This window comes from Primulina tabacum, unplaced genomic scaffold (genome assembly GCF_025594145.1).
Source record: "Primulina tabacum isolate GXHZ01 unplaced genomic scaffold, ASM2559414v2 Contig396, whole genome shotgun sequence".
NCBI classification, from domain to species: Eukaryota; Viridiplantae; Streptophyta; class Magnoliopsida; order Lamiales; family Gesneriaceae; genus Primulina; species Primulina tabacum.
Genome location: NW_027459737.1, coordinates 112,841 through 136,771, shown reverse-complemented (window position 1 = coordinate 136,771; position 23,931 = coordinate 112,841). Strand labels below are relative to the sequence as shown.

Genomic DNA, 23,931 nt, shown 5'->3' with positions numbered 1-23,931 from the left:
AATTTCATCGTATTAACTCAAGATCTTCGTTTTTATCTTCCAACGTGAGACTTTGGTTACATTCCCGACAATATTCAACTTGTTTGCTTGCTTTGGATTTATTAACCTTTGTTTTCAAGCAAAATTTCTAAAGTTGGAATGTTATTCAATTTTCTCATTATCGCCACACTATCATGAATGGATGATTCGGACTTTTCTTTATTTGATCAAGAGAGCGATTCCTTTTTTTTTTAAGTCATATTAAATTTTTTTTGGTTTGTTTTGGTTTTATGAATCTTTGGTTTCAAACAAACAGAGTAAATGTTAGATTGTTATTTATTATTTCCATTATCGCTGCACTATCATGATTTAATTACTTAAAATTTCCTTTATTTCATAAATACGACGATTCACTCTCGAATACAAGCCGTATTCAATTTACTCTATCAAGTCTAACTAGCGATATTGTCCGCTTTGACTTACGGGACTCACGGCTTTAAAACACGTATCAAGATTATCACATTCTTATTTAAATAGCCAACATCTCTTCTTTGTATGAACAAGGGCTGATAATGGAAGGTATAAGCTCATCCATGCGAGCGTACATCTGAGCGTTGGTTGAAGAAAGTATTTGCCAGACGTATGCACTAACCCACACGAGCATGCCACTGAGTGTGCGCTATGAATCTTGAAAAATATGAAGAATCACGAGAATTAAGGAAATCAAAAATTCAAATCCTACCCATTTCAAGCTCGATTTTCATGATTCCAGATATGGAAGGACTCTATTTTTAGAGATTTTTAAAGTTTTTCACGGAAAATATAAATATTGCAACCCTAATCCATTAAAAAGAATTTTTGACATTTCACAGTGACTACTGGTGCTTGGAAAAGAGGAAGCATAATTTCAAGCAAGATTCACGTCGTTCATACTGAGATTTTTAATCCTTTTCTTATGGAATATATTTTCATGGATTTAGACAATAATTTATATTTCCTGTTTAATTTTATTAATTAATTTATTTTTTGACCAATCTGAACGAAAGGCTAAGATTAAATTTAGCTTAATTACAATATCAATCAACACATGATTAAACTAAATAATACTATTAGATTTTCGTATTTAGTATGCGATTTGTGAAATATTGGGACGGTTAATAAAAATAGTTATTAATTTTAAATTAGGTTAATAAATAATTCAGGGATTTTCACCATAATTAGTGAAGAATTGAGTAGGACGTGGTTAAAATAGAACACGAGTCACATAGTTAAGTACGGTACTATTGTGTTCTTTGGTATTTTGCTTGAATTTGGTTTATTCCTACGATTAATTCCAGATTTGATTTGTTAACTTTCATTAATAATTTTGTTAAATTAGAACTTAGTTTAATAATCCCATTCACTAATTTGAATTGATTGGCCTATATTAAGTTTAATAATCCTAATTATTAATTATCGATTTATGTGAGAACAACTCAAACTCTAGATTTAGTTTATTACAATCTGAGTCGGTGCACTTGTTAATCTCGACTTATTTCGACAGTGAATCTTAAAATAAGAAAAAGGTTAAAAATACCATCACAATTGCCATTTACTTCTTGTAGTGTGCCTAAAGGACAAGTAGGTTGGAAGTTGTCAGAAGTGGGAAACTTATTTAAATATATCAAAATTTTAAGGGTCTTTTTCTATTTAATATTAAATAGATGAAAGAAATTGTGCGAGACGGTTTCAAGGATCGTATTTTGTGATATAGATATTTTATTTGGGTAATCTATGAAAACATATTACTTTTTATGCTAAGAGTATTACTTTTTATTGTGAATATCGGTAGGGTTGATCCGTCTAATAAATAAAAATTTGTGAGATCGTCTCATAAGAGAATTTAGAAATAAATAATTTTAGATGATCAAATATTTTCCAAATTAAGAATTTGAGTGAATAATCAAATGAACAAGCAACCATATCAAAATAAACACTTAGTGAAATGAAGCATAACCAAAGCAAAAATTAATCAAAGTCCAGCATTGAAGGGCACGGCAGTGGCAGGCAGCCAAGATCGCCCCGCAATAAAATTCCCCACCGTAAACCTCCCAGCCTCCACCGGATTTGTTATAACTCGGTAGCCCCTCCACCGAACTCTCCGACTGGTCCCGGAACGCGGACCAGAATTCCGATACTCTCCATAGTAGAGCGTATCCAGAGCGAAGTTACCATCCCACTCCAGCCACCCCGCCGGATCCACCAATGTATCCAAATACGTCTGCAAATAAACGGTCCTTGAATACTGCTTCCAAGGACGTCCCAGAAATGATCTAAAAGAACTTAGAACAGGCACCAACTCAGACGAAGCCATGACTCTTGAACTATGGATCGAAATCCCGGTATTCTGATTCGGGTCAGTTCTGCCTTGGGCTGTTACAACGTTTTTCTGCTTGTCCATGGGGCGGCGGGCGTAGATCATGCAGTTCTGGAGTACAACGGCGGCATTTCCGAAGATGAAATCGACGGTGCCATAAATATAGCATTCTTTGTAGAATTGGCGCTGCGAATGGACGTAGAGTGTGTCTTGGTAGCCTTCGAATGAGCATTGGTAGAAGACGGAGAGGTCGGCTCCGGAGCGTAGGGCCACTGCCTGATGGTTCTGTGGACCGGCGGTGTTTCGGAAGGTGATGCCACGAGCTATGAAGCCTTCGCCGGTCACCGCTGAGAGATTTTGTGGAATGTGTGAGCCAACTCTCAAGAATAGTAATGCATGTGAATCAAAGAAATTAAGGGCATTTGAATATTAAATGAACAGAAGCATTTAAAACAAAGAAATTTAAAGTCAATTGTTATACTTTTCCCTGAGCATAACATAGAAAAAATTTATAAGACTGTTCACGAGTTAATTTTACGAGATATCTCATTTACAATCCGATCAATGAAAAAATATTATTTTTTATGTCAAAATATTACTTATAACTTCACGTGCGTTTCACTGTATATCTCTTTTTTATTACGTAATAATAACACTAACATATTAATTCTACTTGACACATAATTAATTAAATCATTTCTCATTCAATGCCTCGAAATGGGAAAAAAGGCCATAATTCAAACTCAAATTAACTAGTTAGTTACTATAATTATAAGTCAAACAATAGGGAGGTGACGGCGCGGCCGCCAGAGTGACTCACCGACGGTGGCGGAGTTGAAAGTGGTGGAGCCGCCGCCAACGCTTCTACTTCCGGTGATAATAGTTTTCTTTAGTCCATCACCAACAAGCATAATATTCTTCAATTTAGTATCCAAATTCTCCCTATAAACACCCCTCTTTACATGTATAACAAACCTCCCACTTCCGCTCCTCCTCCCAGCCGCATCAATGGCTGCCTTAATAGTCCGGTAATTCCCCGATCCGTCCTGTGCAACCACCACATTCGGCCTAACAGACCCGACCTGCAGCAGCCTCCGGTCCCCACGCGAAACCCATGTAGGAAAGCCACCCTTATAGTAATCACTTGTTTCATGATTAGTGCGATTATCACCAAGAGCCAAGCTGTTGCATATCAGCTTGGAAACATCGTTGGACATCAATGGCAGAACGAAATCAGAAACTCCGAGCTCCAAGAACCCGGTCCGACAAGTGTCAAGGTTCGTAAGCGAAGTGCTGAGCCATGTCTGCGCATCAAAATCAGTGCACTTGCTGTTGGGGTCTATAGTTTTGTTGAGCTGCTCGATGGCGCTTTCATACAGCTTCAAGCAATCAGCCCAGGCCGCCTTTTCACGCTCATTCCGGCACTTGGGGCCGAGGATTTTCGTGTTACTTCGAGCTATTAACGCTCGTTCCAAAGCCAACTCAATGGAGATTTTTCGGAAGTCAGCTTTGTGTTTTGGCAAGAAATGGCGTGGATTATTGCTCAAGAAATGCTTGCATGGCTCGGGGTATGGGGTTTTGTTGCACCACAAATCAATATAAGGGTTTGAAAAGGACAATGCGGGGAGGAAGAAGGACATTAAAGCTACTAATGTGAAGAATCTGAGCTCGATCGCCATTGATGAGCCAGATCTGGTTTACTCTGAGTTTCTTCGTGTGTTACTGAATGGGCAATAGACCTGAAAAAGCGTGTTTATATAGATGATGAAATAAAGGATTACAGGTTGTCGTGTTGTATCACGAGAAGGACATAGTTGACTATTTTGCGAAGGCCAATTCAAATCCAAAAATTGGAACACGAGTATTCTGGATGGATTTCTTAGTTGATTAAATATGTCATCTTTAATTGCCAGCTAAAACTTATGTGACTGTATTGGGGTTTAATCGTTAATTGTAATAATAAAGGGAATATTTAAGTCAATGACCTTGGTGAGGCACAAATTTGATTATATGACCTCCTCTTTTTAAATCATATAATTTATATTTTTACCCATATCTAATAGATGTAATAAACAATCGAGGATATGAGCTATGTGCACTGAGATTTTGGATATATGGCTAAAATGAAAGCTGTAGAGATTTGTGTATCTTCGAAATGAAAGGGAATCGTTAGATTCCATTAAAAATCGAGATAGTTATGCACATTCTACTGAAACTGCTCTGTTACATATTTATGTTTGCGAATTGTTTTGCTACCATGTGTTCTAGTAAATTCTGGGTATAAACGATTGCGATTTTGAATATGCTTTCAATTAGAAAACTTATATATCCATTTGTCTTTCATTTCCAATGGCTAGATATTGGTTTGAGTCAATAGTGTATATTATGACATTCACGTTGAACTCTATCATTCTTGTTAACCGTTGTTCTTTTATATTGTATTCCCGACACACGTGGTTATCTCGAAATCAACGAGTGACTTTCGAGCCTAGTTCTTTATGAGATTGAAATATGATTTTCTATTTATTTGATGCATTTTCTTTTTGTTATATGCATTTGAAATATTGACATCAAACGTAGTTCGTTATTGTGTCTTCCAGTTATATCGTTAAATATGGAGGCTGGGTCGCTATCAGAAAGAGTTTGAACATAAATTAGTCTGTTATCAGAGTGTTGTTAACTAGGAGTCGCAACATGTGATTACTTACTAAAAGAATAAGGGGACTTGGAAGAATTACACCATCATTAAACTTTTAAAAACACCTTCTTGTTATATTACTTATTGCTTTATTTACTCTTTGTATACCATACTGTTTAAAGCCTCGCTGAAAGCCACAATATTTCAATGAGTCCAACCAATATTTTTCCTCACTTTGTTAAAACAACACAAGATAGCCAGGTGTATCGAGCCATATTGAGATTCTTTATGGCTGTTAACCCAATCAGAATTCAAAGTTAAATAGCAAAGAAAAATCTTGTTATTTCTTCTTTTCTAAACAGTTTCATCAATCTTAACAATATTGACATGATTACAAAAATTGCTGAGATGACATTAGATATTGTTGATACGTCTTACTTAAAATTAATAAATTTATCAACAATAAGCTAAATATTTAGTAAAATCAAATTTTGACAACACAAAAGGATTATGCGTCTCGTAAACCAAATGATATAATCGATTTTTTTCCTTTCCACATTATATCACATGTTTATTCAAAAATAAAATGATGTCAAATTTTAAATTCTAATTATAATGTGTTGGCTTAAGCGTGCATGTGTGAGAGTAGTACTGAGATGAGTGGCCTCATGAGAAGTTCTCGCATATCAAGCTACTGACGTTGCGTCGCTTGATCTTGTTGGCTATGTTGTTGGATATGATACAGCACCAGAAGATAGACGCACGCATCTTCAAACTCGTGGGTCTAATAACCTGATCATTAGCACCCAAGTAGGTGCACTATGTGCAACCACAAGTATAAGAAATTAAAATTATACATTGACTAATATTTATAATTTTTGATATAATGGTAAACATTTGATTCTAACATAATGTACAAGTTTGATCAAGATGATTATTATATAATAGTAAAATACTTTGTTATATGCTGAAAAAGTCAAATAAAATTTAATGATTTCTGTGTTGTGATCGTAAACAAAAACATTTATGGAAGAAAATCAAATTAGATTCAGTAATGTTTTTATTTTATCTTGTAAAAGTAGATCTTAATTGGTTTCTAAAATTGAAAATAACGTGGAGAAAATCTTTGTTAATAAAAAGAAAAGCCCGAACTTCAGGGCTGCTATGGTGGCACGAACTTTCATGTGACGACCAAATCGAATTCCCAGTTTCCAAGGCATCAACTTGTAGGGAACCAGAATAATTCAAGTTAGTTATTTAACACTTGTTTTATATATATATAAATAAATTTACAACGCTCTAATCAATTATGTTCACTGATAAATTGATATCCATTTATCAGATATTTAATTTTGAAAAATTCATCATACTGAATATATGAGTGTCAGCTTAAGATTAATTTGAAACTATAGTTATGATTATGATTACGGTTCCGACTTCGTATTTTTATGTCTAAGAATTAGAATTAAACCACAAATAACCAATTTCGATCCGGTTTGTGACGGATGCCTGCGAATGGAAAAAATCAGAAGATGATAATAAAGATATCAAATTTAGGTTAATATTGAACATTATATCATTAAGAAGATTTTGTCGTGTTTTTGATATTTTCGAAAAATGTCAATCTTTTCTCAAGATACAACTTCAACTTGCGAAATTAATAAATCACAAGTTCAATAATCATAAATGATATAAACTCTTTTCTTTTCTTTTTTTTTTTTGAAAGAAGAAGAAGACACAAAATAAATGCATGAAAAATGTTCAGAAATATGATGGAAAAGTATGTTAAATGATGTTTGATCTTCTATATATATTTATTGTTCCTTATATGTAGATACATGTTCTCTCAAGATATAGGGTGTCTATTGGACCAAAAGATTTGAAAGAAACATAAAAAAGACACCACTTGGATGAAATGAAATGACATCATAAAACTCGAAAATGAATCTTGAAACAACACGATCAATGGTGGGGCGTCACTTTTCGTGCGCTCCAACACTGCTTTCGCTGCCTGTAAATTTCCTGGCAGCTCTTTGGGCGCTCCTTTGTTGCCTGAATTTTTTCCAGACAACTTTCGGAGCGTGGTTTTTTCTTTGGTGTTATCGTTTCGAGTTTTTCTTTGCTTAACTTTCATTAATTAAGCATAACAAATTCTAATAGATTCCGCTTCTGATTCATATAAACAGAAACAAAAATCGATTCTGATTTAATTGTAGGATTTCAATTTCAATAAAATCATAGTCAAATCTGTTTCCGAGTCTTGCATTTGCATTTTATAAGATAATATCAACGATCTTTAAAAAAAAATTGGAATACAAATAACAGAACAAACGCGTGAATTTGAGCTGTGAAACGTTGAGTCAAGCAACTTAACGTACTTCTATTTGGCTACAATTTACATAGGAAAATAGATAATTTAACTGAAAATTGACAACTCTCTTACATAAAAATAATGACGATGTAACATGATTTACAGGAAGACATTGACTTTTTTTGTTTTCAATCAAGAAATTCTCGGCATGTCTTTACACGTATTTTTTTAAAAATATTTGTTCCCTTCTGAAAAAATATTTCCTATAATTATTTCAGAATTATATATATATAGTTTGTATTCAGTTGACCGTATGAACATTGAAAATTCACTGAATATTTCCATATTTAATTAACCATTATTTAATATTTAGCTCTAGTTGCTAAGTATATAACTTTTCTTTTTAATTCTGATATTAATTTGGCCAATACCTAGTTATTATGGGATTTAGATCCTCTACTGTGTTGAAAATAAAGCACTTGATGCTGTGCAATTTTTACACGAGATGATCACATGATCATCTTGTGAACATCACACCTATGAGATAAATTTAAAAAGTTGTCTGATTAAACGAGATGTTCATGTGATCATCTCATGTAAAAAGTGCATAACACACAGTGCTATGTTTTCAACACAGTAGATTATCTAAATCCGTTAATATGGACCATGTGGATATGAATTATTCATGTTGTATCTCTAAGAGATAAATGGTTGCAAGTGTCATGCCATGTTCTTTTATTTTTTACATATTTATTTAATGAAATGTATTACCAAAATCTATTTTAATATATTTATAATACACCTAATACTACCATGTCATATGGCATGCACTTTCCAAAAATTTTAAAATTAACCACATAATTCTTTATTTTTATGTAAACTTCTGAATTTTCGAATGGTTATATCTCATATAACCTTATACATCAGCGATATTTGCTCTAGACGAGTCAATATGTAATTACGTAAGTAAAACTCCCTCATAAAAAATATTTTTAAAAATAGTAAAATTTATCATACTTAAATAATTATTATAGTTAATTATTTAAAAAATTATAAAAAAAAATCATTTCAAATGTTTTACATTTTAGTGTAGTTTATAAATTTTTTAAATAATTATCTAACACAATAAATGTTATATACATCACACGTTACATGTCAATGAGCCCAAGAATCTTTAATATTTCTTTACTGTTCTTATATACTTTACCAACTTGTAGAAACTATTTTGGAATTAAAATTCAATTTTATCCATGCATAATATTTGTTATATAATTTTGACGATTAGTGTTTAACTGGTTATTGATAATTACCGTACATTTCTCCATCTTCTTTACATATTTTCTCCGACTTATCTCTGTTTTATCTCAAAACTCACATGTTTTTTTTATCTCTTATATTTTTCTTAAAATTTATTTCTTCAAATAATTAAATTATGTGAGTACGTGAAAATCATGTACGATTGTTACTAGAATTATGTTAAACATGAGGTACTCGAGAGTTTAAAGTTTAGGGTTATTACTAGGAGTGGGAAAAAAAACCGAATTTTCGGTATGCCGAGATTATCATACCGAAAGAATATCGAATTTATCAAATTTCGGTATACCGAAGATTCGGTACGATACGATAACAATACTGAATTTTTCGGTACGTTAAATATATGAAATTTGAAAATTTTGATATATAACGAAATACTGAAAATATGTATAAATTTTAAAACGTATAATATTTTAAAAACAATAAATTTTAAAAAGTAAAGTTTTTTTCGGTATAAAACGATATATACCGATACTATACCGAAATCTCGGTATACCGGTACAATTTCGATATAATCAGTATGCTAGTTATATGTACTGAAATTTTCGACATACCGAAATGGTATCAGTATAAAAATTGGTATCAGTATAAAATTGGTATCAGTATAAAAATTGTTTATACTGTAATTATCGATACGAATATATAATTTCGATACGATATGGTACGGTATAACCACCCTAGTTATAGCATGTTTCATTTAGGTGGGTAAAATTATCCGTCTTAATAAATCTTTTACAATATAATATTTAGCAAAAAAATTACAATACGTTCAATAAGACTAATCTAACTACAATATTTGTTTCAATCTTATCTAATATCATATAACACTATGATACAAAAAAAAAAAAAAAAAAAAATTATTCATAAAACATAATCGCATAACACTGATACGCATTTATTTCTTATCCAAATATTGAATTGGATTTATAAATTGCAAGTCTAAAAGTTGGTATTACAGCGTAAATGTTTGGCTAGGTCTTTAAATAATAAATTGATAGGTTGACTTTGGCAAATGAGCAATTGGATAATTTCCTGAAGATTTCTCATCACAAATATTCCCTTATTTAATTAGAAAGAGCAATGAAGATGGCAAACGTATGTAGTACAAATAAGGAAAAGAAAGGAACTAAACATTGGAATAATTGTTACAAGCCAACTATTAACTTATTTTATAATTTATTTTAAACATTTATTATTTCGAATATTAGTATTATCATGGGATCTTGAGATTGCTATGGTACATGTGAAATACCGATGTGTAATTGTTTAAGGATTAAATACCCAATATCATTAATTGAACTTACAAAGAAAATATTACATCTCCAAGCCTTATAAATTGACGTCTCAAATTATCTTCTTCCTTGACAATTTCTCCAAATATTTTATATATTTATCCTCATCATCTGGATCATTATCTAAAGACAAATTATTCAGTATACTCATGCATCTATCCACTAATAAGATCTTAAGGATAACGACAAAAGTTTTCACAATAACAAATAAGAAATATACATGCAGATAGAATGCCAAAATTTAAGAATAATGAAATAACATAAGTCATACAAGAATCCCTATTATGCAGCACTAATTTGACCATAGAAAAACAAGAGTTGGCTCACATGCTTCTCCACACGCAGAAATTTGAACCGCATGAACCAAGAGGTAGCTCATATGACAGTATTAATAACACCGTCATTAAACATTCCGACCATAGGAAAACAAGAGGTGACTCACATGATCATCACATGCAATACTTTGATCCGCATGAATCAAGAGGTAGCTCACATGACACGCTATCAACCGGAATATCAAAAGAACATAACCGAATGCAGAATTCCAACAGATAGAAACAATAAAGCACTATGACAACAATATGCATCCAATCCATTATCGTGGATCTTTTGCGAAATAACGTCGAACTTGGAGTGTACACACCTGACATCCTTATATTAATTCTAATAACTTAACCAAAAGTCTCGTGGAAACACCAAATTTATAAACATAAGTTATGTATTAGCGAACATATCTTTAAAATAATATTTTTAATCCATTTGTTTTACAAAATATCAATAATATCTAAGACTCCATATCTCTAAATAATAGGATATTTAATAAAAATATTTATTAAATGTCTAATAATATCTAAGACTCCATTTATTTTACAGTTATCAAGAGATGCTAAATTGAGATATGGTAGACCTTCTTCTCAATTCGATCAATGATTTTATTCTTCTAATTTTTTGTCTTCAACGGCGGCTCATAAGGGTTTGATTGTGAGGATTTTAACGCTAATTATTATAGAAAAATGTTTTAATATATTGGTGTATATATTTGGATAGTATCACCAAACCAAAGTTCAATAAAGAATTCAATTAACTTAAAATACTAATGACATTTATCTAAAAGGCCATTTTATTAATTAAAATATAATACCATCTCAATTTTGTTTATTTTTTTTCAAATATTATCTTGGTTAAATCTTATATTATTTTATCTACTTGCATCATTTCATTTTCTTTTAAAATTACTTGGCTAATATTTGGGATGTTACAATTTTGGAATTATTGACTCCGGCTTTCCTACAATTCAAGAGCAACTATAGCATGAATAAACTTAATTATATAACATAACACATCTGCTCAACGAGTTGCAAAATTTTGACACATTTCCATTGGAGAGGTCCAAGAAAGTGAGACAAGAAATTTCATGGATCGAAGATAAAATTTCTGTCAGAATCTTATTTCTTTGCGACAGAGACAACATTTGATTTAATAGCGATTGACAAAAGTTTTCCTCCACAAGTTTTATGATTTGAAACTTATATTCTTAATAATTTGAAAATTTATACATTTATTCTTAAAATATATATGTGTTATTTAATCTCTTAATCCATGTGATAAAACTAATACACACACAAAAGCTACTTTTAATTTTTTACATTTATTATATCAATTCATTTAATTAATTGGGATACAGTTTTGTGTTACTATGATATAATTTTCGTTATTATAAATTGTATAAATAATATAGTTTGATTTATGTATCACATTGATGAGGTAAATCATTTAAAAAAATATATTTTTATGCTTAAATTCTGATTAGTTCGTTGATATTATCTATCTGCATATGGAAACAACATAGATTCAAGTTTAAAATTAATTTTTCATTATCAAGAGGTTATTATTTTTTTCCATGCATTTTATTTTTTTATTTAGAAATATTATTTATATTTTCTTTATTTTATATGGTTCGCACAATCCCTGGCATACAATCTCTAGCACTATCAGGAGCCCAAGCTCACGTTTCCTAACATTATCAGGGACCCTAGCCCACATTTCCTAGCACTATCAGGGACCCTAGCCCACACTCCTTAACACACTATCAGGGACCCTACCCAGATTCCCTAGCACTATCAGGAGCTCAATCTCACGCTCCTTAACACTATCAGGACCCTAGCCCACATTTCCTAAGACTATCAGAGACCCTAGGCCAGATTCCCTAGCATTATCAGGGACCCTACCCCACGCTCCCTAACAATATCAGGGACCCTAGCCCACGTTCCCTAGTATCATCAGGAGCCCAAGCCCAAGTTCCCTAACACTATCAGGCACCCCATACCACATTCCCTAGCAATATCAGGAGTCCAAACCCGCACTCCCTAGCACTATCCGGAGTCTAAGCCCAGAACCCCTATCACTGTTAGGAATCCGAGCCAATCACGATCCTTGACGCGACTGAAGGATATGAAGATATTCTCGTTAATAGATAAGAGTCCCGATAAATGTGAAATTCAAGAAAATCTAATCAAGTTAATGTAAGAGTTCTAGCCGCCATTAAGGTAGAGTCGCAGTGTTTGAAGTCTCCTATTTCAGGTAGGGCTCTACCTCAGCAGGAGTCCTACTCTAACAAGATAGATAATCTTCCATCTATAAATACCATGTATGTAATATGGTTTTACACTCTCACATTCTCTTGCCTTCTTCACGTTAATATATGTATCTTTTCCTTAAGTTTGCTCTCCGGATTGATTTAAGCATTGGAGGGACACGTTGAAAAACTCTCCGGCGTCCCCTAACCATGTTTTTGTCTGTGTAGAGCCCAGAATTCCGATCCAACCTAATCAGCTGTGAAGATTTGAATATCCGCTCTCCATACCGAACTCGATGTAAAATTTCGCTATCATTAAATTTATTTTTTAAAATTAAAATTAAAATTTGATGTTCTTTGAATTTGTAAACTACATTTAAGTATCTGCATTGATTATATCATTCTATTTAATTTCGATTATGATTTTAAGTTGTGTGTTACTTTTATATATTTTATGTTTACTACTCTCATCATATTAAATAAAATATAAAACTTTTAATATACTACATTTTTGACTTTTTAAAAAAGTGTTTGTAAATTATTATTATTATTATTATTATATTATTATTATGTGTCTTAATATAACTTTAAAACATGTATCTTAATAAAAATTTAATATAATATTTTAACAAATACAAAAAATAATTACATTTTAATCAAAATTTATTCATCAAAAAACTTGAATTTTTGAAAAATGTTTATTTATTGTTTAAAATTTGAAAAACAAAATAATATAAGATTTTAAAAAAAATCTAATTTTTTTAATAGAAGTTTAACTTAATTAAGATAAAAAGTCAATTTAACAATAAAATATTATTTTCATTATTAGAATGTTATCTCAAATTATATAAAATTTCGATATAATTTTTTTATAATAATATTTAAAATTTAAATATAAAAATTGTTGGGGATCGATGTAGAGTTTAGAGGGGGGTGAATAAACTCTTCTCCTTCGATGATAGTTTATGCAAATGGTGCTAAAATCCTGTTAGAGATTGTAGCTGTTTTTGTTCAATAGTACGTCCAGCTGCCAGTAGATCACAATTAAAAGTGCGGAAACAATCCGATGGAGTAGGGTGGTGAAAAACAGTAATAGCAGTAGGTAGTAACACAGTAGTTGTTGCTGGAAGTTCGAAGATAAAATCTTCTACGTCTTCCCTTCTTCTGCTTCCAGAAGGTATCACTAAAAGACTTTGGTTTTATAGTACACACTTGTACACACCCACTTCAGCAGGGCTTTTCTATTGTCTACTGAAACTCTTAGCAACTCAATACAATAGTTCAATATAGCAATGTTCTGGAAAAGACTCTTTCCAGTTTACAAACTCTTCTACACGATTTATAAAGTTTTGCTTGAAGAGATGAAGAAACAACAGTACAAAATGATCTCCAAAGATCAGGTGTATAATATGATGCGTGTACTAGTTTTCTGCAAGTTGAGCTTTTGAAGATATTGGGAAATTTCGCGGTTGCTCAATGTATCGTTGGATAGATAAGAATGATCAGCGTTGTTATCTAAATGGTTTTGATTCATATATATAGATAACTCATCCAACGTCTATAATAAAAAACGGCTCTTTCGACTCTTGATATAAGCAGCTTTATTTCCTAAAGAGGATCTTGCAAAAAGCTTTCAATCAATCAGTTTTGTTACTTACTAAAATTAGCAGGACGAATTAAATGTTTTCGTACAGCAATTAATGTCGCAATAAATTCTTGGTACTAGATAAAGTAACGGTAACAATTAAGATCAGAAACAATCCGTTAAGTGCTGATCCAGTAGGACTAAGTTCTGCTACTGTTATACTAAGCCGTTGAGTACTGACTAAAGTACTGATCTGATAGAACAACTCAAAAGCTACTGTTTTGCATAATCTTCTGGTTGGTATTATTACTACTGGTTTTGATACTCATCACCACAATAAAATTAAGTCTAACAATTTCCCCCTTTGCGGTGATGCCAAAACCTGGAAGTTAGATATCAACTAAAACCAGATGATTAAAAACTAAATAAATAGTTCAAACAGAGTTTTGAGAAAAATCAAAAAATTTAGTCATCTGTTCCAATATCTCGGAACAGAGTACCTTCATCCTGAGGATCTTGATTTCTGTTGGATGGTTCTGCTTGAGCTTCTATCATGCCTTCTATTTCCCCCTTTTTGGCATCAGCAGCGTGAACTCGAGCAAGTAATAGATCCATTCGGCCACTGAGTGAAATAATCCCATCATGCAGAATATCCAGTGTTGGTGTGTGACGGGATACTTGATCATTCAAGGCTTGGATTGTTTGAGATTGAGATGTAATCTCAGCATTGATAGTATCAAGTCGGGAGTCTAGATTGTCAACCTTGGTGGAAACAGTTTGGAGATCCGTAGCATGAGCAGAAAGAGTTCGACGAGCGTCGAGTTGTCCAAGAACAAGATCAGCATGGCTTTTGAGAACATTTCGTCGGAAGAGATCAGCTTCGTTCTCAATTTTGGCCAATGATTCTGCGGTCTTGTGGACATATGTCATAACACTTTTTCTAAAATTTGTGGAAGCATAGACTTCACCAGAATGATCATAGGATAAATTCTTGACGGTCTGAGAAAGAGTGTCAATAGTCCTCTTAAGATCATCAATCTCAGATTCAAGATTGAATGGAGCTTCGTCTGGCGATTAGCTTTCGTTACGCAGTCGTTCTCGGATTTCAGCAATACGTGCAACGCGATCAATTTGAGTTGGTGATTCAGTAGGAACAACAAGTATCGCAGTAGAAGAAACAGGAGCAGAAGAAATAGTAACGAGAGCAGTAGACGATGCAGTAGGGAGGCCTTCCTTAACAAAAAATTGCTCAGCAGCAATGGGTTCAACAGCAGCATGTTCAAAAACAGCAGAAGGTGCAGGAAGTGTGCTTTCTTCTGGTTGACCGACTTCCGTGGCTTCCAACTGTTCAACTGGTTGAATCGGATCATTCAAGATCATGACCATCGCCTCTTGATGTTCTCAGTAGAGAAAACCTCCAAAATTTGGCAAGGAGGGAGACGGGGCAGCATGCGATTCTTCCTGAGCTTGTTCTGCTGGTTGGACTGTTGGGTGAACGGATTCATCAGCTGTAACGGTGTCTGATACCGCAAGGTGTCCCGAGTGATGGATTGAATGACTTCATCTACTGAAGCCAATTCTCGAACAGATACAAGAGAAGAGAACTGAGTAGGCATCGTGGGAAATGCAGGAGTACTGGAAACCATAGCGTTTGTAGGTGCTATAGATTGTTCCTCAACTGGCTGAATCTGATCAAGATCTAGAATAAGGCCTATTGAATAGTTCGGTCTTTCCAAAATTCTGTTCTTGAGCACTAAGTTGCTCATCCATTATTTTCAGACGTTCCGTTAATACAAGAATCACTTCTTGATCGTGAGCAGCAGTGGGAATCAGTGCATCAAAATTAGACTTAAGAGTCTTTAAAATTGATTCCAGCTTTTGATGTTTAATCTGCTCGAAAACGAAGCTGCGACGGTGCATCGCTTCAATCACATTTTCTGTCTTTGCAAATTCAAAGACCTTGCTCTCATATTTTACTAGCCTTCCAAAAGAACTTTTTGTTCTAAAAAACGTGAGGGGGTAGAAAACCCGAACCTTGTGCCATTCATTGAAGAACTCCATTTCTTCATTTCCAAAGTTCTCAGTTTCTTCTAGATGGAGATCAATACCAGTAGAGACAGATGATTTGGCAACTTGAAAATTTGGTTCTTCAATAAGTTTTCCCTTTCCTTTTCCTGATGAAGAGAGTCTTCACGGAATGAAAAACAGAAGACCCGGCAGTTGATTCACGAATAAAAATTCCAGACACGGGTCTGAAAGTTGAAGCAGTAGATGTTGTTGGAACAGAAGCAGTGGTTGGTAGTGAGACAGAGACAGTTGGTCGTGCAGAAGGAACGGCTTCTGGAAATACTTGCCTTATCGGAACAGTTTCCAGCTCAGAAAGGGCTGCTGTCTTCTTGATCCGAAGAACTGTGCGAGCTTTCTTTTTGTGGGGAGTGAGTAGCAGAGATGGTTGAGCAGCAGATTCCTCGGACATTGTTTTGTCAGAATCAGTAGAGATTACCACTCTCTTTCTTTTGATTTTCTTCTGAGGTGCTAGATCCTCAGCTTGAGCATCCCCCACTTCCTTTTTCAGAGCAATAAATTCAGCCACAGTTGGCTTTGGTCTTAACGCAAACACATTATCAGCATCTGCCATGGTGACATACGATGAGTCCGAATCAGAAGTAAGAGCAAAACCAGCACCCTTAAGCATTTGGCTGATCTGCACAGCAAAACCAGAACTCCTTCCAACCACCATTTCCTTCATTATCTTGAATAGAAAACGATTCCAATCCACCTGGTATCCAGAAGTGATGGCGACCATCCCTTGAACTTTTTCTTTCGTTAGACGATCAAAAGTACTGGCTTTCACAAGAAGTGTCTTAGCCACAATATCAGCAAATACTTGGTATTCCATTTTCAGAAGCTTCTTGAAACAAGATGGAGACAATTCTTCTCCAGAAGCTGGGAAGTTCAGTAAAGCAGTGGACATTTCCTCTTTGGAAATTCCAGAAAGTTCATTGAGTCCTGAACAAGGGAGAAAATATGTCGATCCAAGCACAGCAGCATCGATAGAGATAGATGCGTCACCCTGGGAACACACAATTTTCCCTTCTTCCACAGTAGCCTTAGCATAAAATTCCAGAAGGGCAGTTTTATATATCACAGCAGGTGCTTCTAAGAATTTTCGGAGTCCCGATTTTTCAATGGTTTGAAACATCTTTAGGAGATTTTCATCCTTGATAGTAAGGATATATGTGAAGTTAACCTGGTAAGCATTCAGGATGTAAGCTCCGGCCATTTTCGTTTCCTATAAAGAAAGTAGCTTCGAAGTAGATGTGTGAGCACGATTTCGAAAGAAAGCAGTAGTTAGAGAGTAAGATTCTGGAAACGTAAAAAGTGAAAAGAGATGAAAAGGCGGTTAAGAAAATGTACAGCCATCAATGTAAACACAAGGACACGTGTCAATATGTTTACGGTTGAGTATTTGAAAAGCTATGCAGAGTGTGTCAGAGAGGCACTAATTATTTCAAAATTTGAAAAGTAATAAAAAGAGCGGGCTGTCCAATCGTTCTTAAGAAACACCAGAAGGAGGTTTGTCGTTTTATGATAACGTCTGCTGGAAGTTTCAAAGTACTGAAATAAGTGAGCACTTTGATAAAACCAGTAGACTCGTTGTTTTATCGAAAAGACAAACCATCCTCTCTGCTTCTGATAGGGTAAAAATGTCAGTCTGAAAAACGATACTGTTCCCCCTCGATCAATGCAACTAATAAATGCAAAGATATGATATCTGAGGATAGAGGGGAAGAATCTTGGTATTCGAGTAACCAGATCGCCGTCTCTTCTGCTTCCCGTGACTCTATATAAGTGCATGCATGTTCACAAACTAAGTCATTCAATCTTTTCATCAAACCAATACATATGATAGGTGCAAGTGATCTCTCGGAGTCTTCTCCAGGGTTAGAATCAGCAGAGGAATTCCAAAGACTACTTCCAGCCTCTCGTAAGCAGATGTTTGAAGACATCCTTTTCCAATACATTAGTGCTGACAAGACCCAAGCTTGCTAAATTCTTTTCGAAGAAGACCATCATTTTCCTGCTGAAATACTTTACAACAAGAAAAGTACTTCAAGCTGCTGATATTCAACAAATGTAGTAGATAAACTCAATGTAATGCTTCTGGTTTTATGAATGAAAAAGAATCTTATTTTGGCATTTTTGTTTATTTACTGCTTTCATTGAATGAATGATGAAATAGTTTGAGTAAGAAAAACTCAGTCAGGTGAATTAGAAGACGCTTCGGCTGACTTGAGATTCTTCAATTTCTTCACCATAAATGTAACCTGTGTATAAATAAGACAACAACAAACGACAAGCTAAAAGGATTTCAAAATGTCAGATTCAAGTAATTCCGATGCTTGCAGTAGGACGCATGTTTTTTTTTATCCTTCTGCAAAGAGAACAGAGTTAACACAAAATTGATAAAATAAACCAGATGATATCATAAAATCAAGTTAAGTCAATTAAACCCAATATATTTCGAAAGTAAGAAAACTTATTCTCAGGCAGAGGTTTAGTAAAGATATCTGCTGCTTGTAAATCAGTAGAGATATATTCCAGACGAATGTCCTTCTTCTGCACATGATCTCTTATAAAATGATGTATGATGTCTATGTGCTTCGTTCTGGAATGAATTATTGGATTTTGCGTGATTGCAATGGCACTGGTATTGTCACAAAAAATAGGTGATTTAGAGGCCTGAATTCCATAGTCTTTAAGTTGTTGCATCCATAGTATTTGAGAGCAGCAACTTCCAGCAGCAAGATATTCTGCTTCTGCAGTAGAGGTAGCTATGGAAGTCTGCTTTTTACTAAACCAGGAGATCAGCCTATCACCAAGAAATTGACAAAAACCACTTGTGCTTTTTCTGTCTAGTTTGCAACCTGCATAATCAGCATCTGAATATCCAATAAGATTGAAAGATAAATCAATGGGACACCATAAGCCGACATTTTGATTTCCCTTTAAGTACTTCAGAATGCGTTTAGCAGCAATATAATGAGATTGCTTAGGGTTAGATTGAAATCTTGCACAAATGCAAACATCAAATAATATATCAGGTCTACTGGCAGTAAGATATAACAGTGAGCCAATAAGACCACGATACTGAGTTACCTCTACTGGAATTCCACTTTCATCTTTATCAAGCTTGGTAGATGAGCTCATTGGAGTAGAAGCAGCGGAGCATGCTTCCACACCAAACTTTTTCAGAAGCTCCTTAGTATATTTAGCTTGATTTATGAAAATTCCAGTATCAAGTTGTTTAATTTGTAATCCTAGGAAGAATGTTAATTCTCTCATCATGCTCATTTCGAATTGATCCTGCATCAATTTAGCAAACTTTGCACATAATTTGGGGTTAGTTGACCCCAAAATAATATCATCAACGTAGATCTGTACCAATAGAATATGTTTATTCTTGACTAAAGTAAACAAAGTTTTGTCTACTGTCCCAATTGTAAAATCATGATTGACAAGAAATTGTGAGAGAGTGTCATACCACGCTCTAGGTGCATGTTTTAGACCATACAAGGCTTTGTGTAATTTGAATACATGATGAGGTGAAAAATGATCGGTGAAACCTCGAGGTTGTTCGACGTAGACTTCTTCTTGTAGTAGACCATTTAGAAAAGCACTCTTTACATCCATTTGATAAACTTTGAAATTCTTGAAAGCAGCAAAAGCTAAGAATATTCTGATAGCTTCGAGCCTTGCTACTGGTGCGTAGGTTTCATCATAGTCGATTCCTTCTTTTTTCTAAAACTTTGAGCCACCAGTCTTGCTTTATTTCTGATCACTGTGCCTTCTTCATTTAGTTTGTTTTTGAATACCCACCGGGTTCCAATGACAGCTTGGTGAGATGGTCTAGGTACTATAAACCAAACTTCGTTTCTTTTGAATTGATTCAGCTCTTCTTGCATAGCTTCAATCCAACTAGGATCCAGAAGGGCTTCTTCAATTTTCTTTGGTTCATCTTGAGAAATGAAAGCAGCATGCATATATTCATTAATCATTTGCCTTCTGGTTCTCAAAGGCGCTGCTGGATTTCCAATGACCAAAGAAGGAGGATGAGATTTTCTCCAAATAAAAGGGTTTGAAGGGATTTCTTCCTGATCTGATATATATGGATTGATCTCATCTGAACCAGTAGCAGGTTCTTGAGTGTCTTCTGCTGGTACTGGTAAGTCTAATGTTTGTACTTCTGGTTCCACTATTGGAATGTCTGGTTCTGGATTTTGAACATCTTTAATGCTTGGTTCTGTATCTTCTTCGCTATCTGGTTTCAGATGAATCCTGTCTATCCTGTTACTCAAATTTGACAAATTAGATATTTCAGGAGTACTATTATCTTCATCAAAAAGACAACATGAACCGATTCTTCAACATTGAGAGTTCTATTGTTGAAGATTCTGAAAGATTTGCTCACAGCAGAGTAACCAAGAAATATTCCAGTATCTGATCTTGAATCAAATGCAGTTAAATAGTTTTTGACATTATTGAGCACAAAGCACTTGCAACCAAACACATGGAAATAGGATACATTAGGCTTACTCCCTTTTCATATCTCATAAGGAGTCTGATTATGCCTTTTGTTGACCATTGTTCTATTTTGCGTATAACATTCAGTGTTGATTGCTTCTGCCCAGAAGCGCTGAGAGATGTCTGCATCTGCTAACATTGTTCTAGCAGCTTCTTTAAGAGTTATGTTTCTCCTCTCAGCTACTCCGTTTTGTTGAGGTGTTCTGGCAGCTGAATATTCATGATGAATTCCCTGCTCATCTAAATATAACTCAAGTAATTTGTTAGTGAACGCAGTACCCCGATCACTTCTGATTTTAACAATAGAAGAAGATTTTTCATTTTGAATCTTTTTTAGAAGCTTGATGGGGAGGTTATTTGTTTGATCCTTTCCAGCCAAGAAACATAAAAGAATTGACTATACTAAAAAGTTTAAAATCAATCACATGCATATGTAACTTATCAAATACAAGATTCACCTAAAGACATGTAAAACGTAAATGACTACTTCTCATCAGTCAAAATAAAGGCCTTATAGTTGTACAACATGACCGTGAAGTTGACGCATACGGCATACAACAGCTGAAATAAAGAAGTTGAGTTCAAGGAATCACAGAAAAAGGATACCTATACTATTAAAATGAATAATCTATTTTTTTGTCCAAATATTCTGCCCGATGATTACGTATTGAAAATTTTGACTTTTATTATTTTGAGTTAAAATATTCGACTAGATCATGAATAAAGATCATGAATATTTAATCATCCATCGTATGTAGGATAGCCCATTATTATATTTAAGAAATTACATATATTAAGATAATCTGCTTTCAATATAAATTAAATTTATATCCAAATATATATATTTAGTACTTCGTGTAATATGTACGTATGATGTTTTTTTTTTTTTTTTTACTTTCACAAAGATTATAAATATTATTTTTTTCGATCACAAAAACTAATTTAATAAAAAGGCAATAGCAATTGGTGCAGGGATAAAAGAAAGAAACTCGACAAGGTATTTAAAATTTTTATATAAAAAAAAAAAAAACATCATGTGTACTTGACAACTACACCTTCAACGCTGATACAACTTATTTGTAACGCGTTAACAAAAACACGGTGAACATAATTAAAAATAAAAATGTGATTTATGATATACTTTCATCGCGGCTGGTCACGGCCGGAGCCAAGTCCATGCACCGGTGGTCTTAGATGGGAGTGGTGTTTGCTCCGGTGCAATTGATCCAGTGTTGGCAAAGGCCAAATCTGCGGCACTAGTTCGTTTCGTAGTACTATTTCTACGAACATGATCAGTTTGAAATTGTGTGGCAAGCGCAGCTGTGTTGGGTTTAGATTGAGAAGAATTATTGGGAGGAATGGGACATGGTGCTTGAACCATCCAGCTTCCTAGTCTCTCTGCTGCACAATTACCCCTCGATCCCATCAATGTATCTCTGAAGCCTAGCTAGTAAATTTTCTTCGTGTTTGTCATATAAATGTGCCGGTATTTATAGATCTGATATTTGGGGTAAGCCATTTTCTAGAAGCTTCGCATGCACATACAGATCGATCTCTTCGTCAAAGGTCTGAGCTGTCTGTTGGATTTTCCGTTGATATCGCTCCTGCTGATTCATCTCTTTGCTTGCATGAAATTTCAAATCTTTGTATATTAATAATAATATATCTGATCATGTTCCAAACTAAAAGTATGTCGGTCATACTACGTGGTCGGTCCGTGGAACCAAATCCTAAAAACACCTTTTTTACAATTTAAGGTTGAATATTCTTGAAACTAAAACTTAGGGCTAGATCGATCAACATTATATTTTAAGATCTACACTAAAATTATAATATATTAATAAAATCTCAGGTATACTGTTCATTTTTATTTTATAAACAGTATAATAATGGATTTGTACTATGATATTTTATTTACCTTGAAAACACATTGTTTTACATCAAAAACTCTTTTTTTTTTTTTATTATTATTCTTTTTAAGTAGAATGATTAAAGAATAACAAAAAGTTATTTCACGTCGAAGATTATTTTAATATTAAAATAATTAAAAGTGGGAGAGAGCACGTGTCCCGTTGGACAGAACAAACCCCCGCCTCCCATTTTTTATTTGACTTGATTTGATTGAGATCTACTGAAGGTTTGCTGGTATTCCTATACCACTAAAACGACATTCTAAAGTAGCTGAAAACGACTTTGGAGCCACCAACCGCCACCCTACTTCCCCCGCCGACACCAGCTCTACTCCCCAAATTGCTCCGTGTATCTTTTTTTATTATTTAAAAATCATTGTAAGAATAGAAATAATAAATAATAATTAAAATATAATACAAACCTTAAACTAATTATCCTACGTACCTACTTCTATTTTCCTTATTTTCATTTTTCTTTACCCGTGACTTCTTCATCTTTGAGTTTTTGTCGTCGAGCTTTTAAGATATTTATGTTTTAGATATTTAATTACTGGTGTATGTTGAACATAAGTTAAAATATGATAAATGATGATTATATATAAGCATATAATGTTATTTTTACTTATATATTACTATTTTGGTAACAATATTAAAACACTATTTTATCTCTCTTGTTTTTTTTTTAATCTGTTTTTCGCATACTAGATTACTATGATTCAAAATTTTGATATTGTATCTTCTTGCTCTTTTTATATAAACAATATATAGTAGGTCTCTTGTGAAACGGTCTCACGAATCTTTAGTTGTGAGACAGGTCAACTCTATCGATATTCAAAATAAAAAAGTAATACTCTTAGCATAAAAAATAATATTTTGTCATGGATGACCCAAATAAAATATCAGTATCACAAAATACAATCCGTGAGACCCTCTCATACAAGTTTTTGCCAACAATTTATCTTAAAATCGTAGTTTTTTTTTTTTGCTCTACTAAATTAATATTGTTTTTATGATCGCATTTTTGTTATTTTAATGTAAATATAATAATGATTATCATTTTGTGCATACATGTCAATTATTATATCTACTAGTATTGCTGCATATTCATTGTGCGTATAATACAATAATTATATAAATATCATGTGTTTTTTTATGAATATTGTATTTTTTAAATAATTAGTTTGGTTAGGTAAATAAAATTATTCATCCTTTTATAAAAGTTATTTAAAAAAGATGAAACAAATTGGTGAAATAATAAGCTCATTTTTACGACTAGTTATCTTCAGAAAACAAAATTTCGCCCCCTAATTCCGTACCTATTCATATCCTCGCAGCTTTTCATTCTTCACTTGCTTTTTACAGGTGCAGGATGTGTACATTCAGCTT

The 23,931-nt window shown here is 33.6% G+C and overlaps 1 protein-coding gene across 1 annotated transcript; it reads right to left on the bottom strand.

Annotated features, from left to right (window-relative positions):
• Nucleotides 1-1,890: 1,890 nt before the first annotated feature.
• On the bottom strand, nt 1,891-4,016 carry LOC142534162 (putative pectinesterase/pectinesterase inhibitor 17). The gene is made up of 2 exons (XM_075641094.1): nt 3,156-4,016; nt 1,891-2,682 (listed from the first exon to the last, which is right to left on the bottom strand). Exons 1-2 carry the CDS (start codon nt 4,012-4,014, stop codon nt 1,991-1,993), a joined length of 1,551 nt encoding a protein of 516 aa, XP_075497209.1. The 5' UTR covers nt 4,015-4,016; the 3' UTR covers nt 1,891-1,990.
• Nucleotides 4,017-23,931: the final 19,915 nt, after the last annotated feature.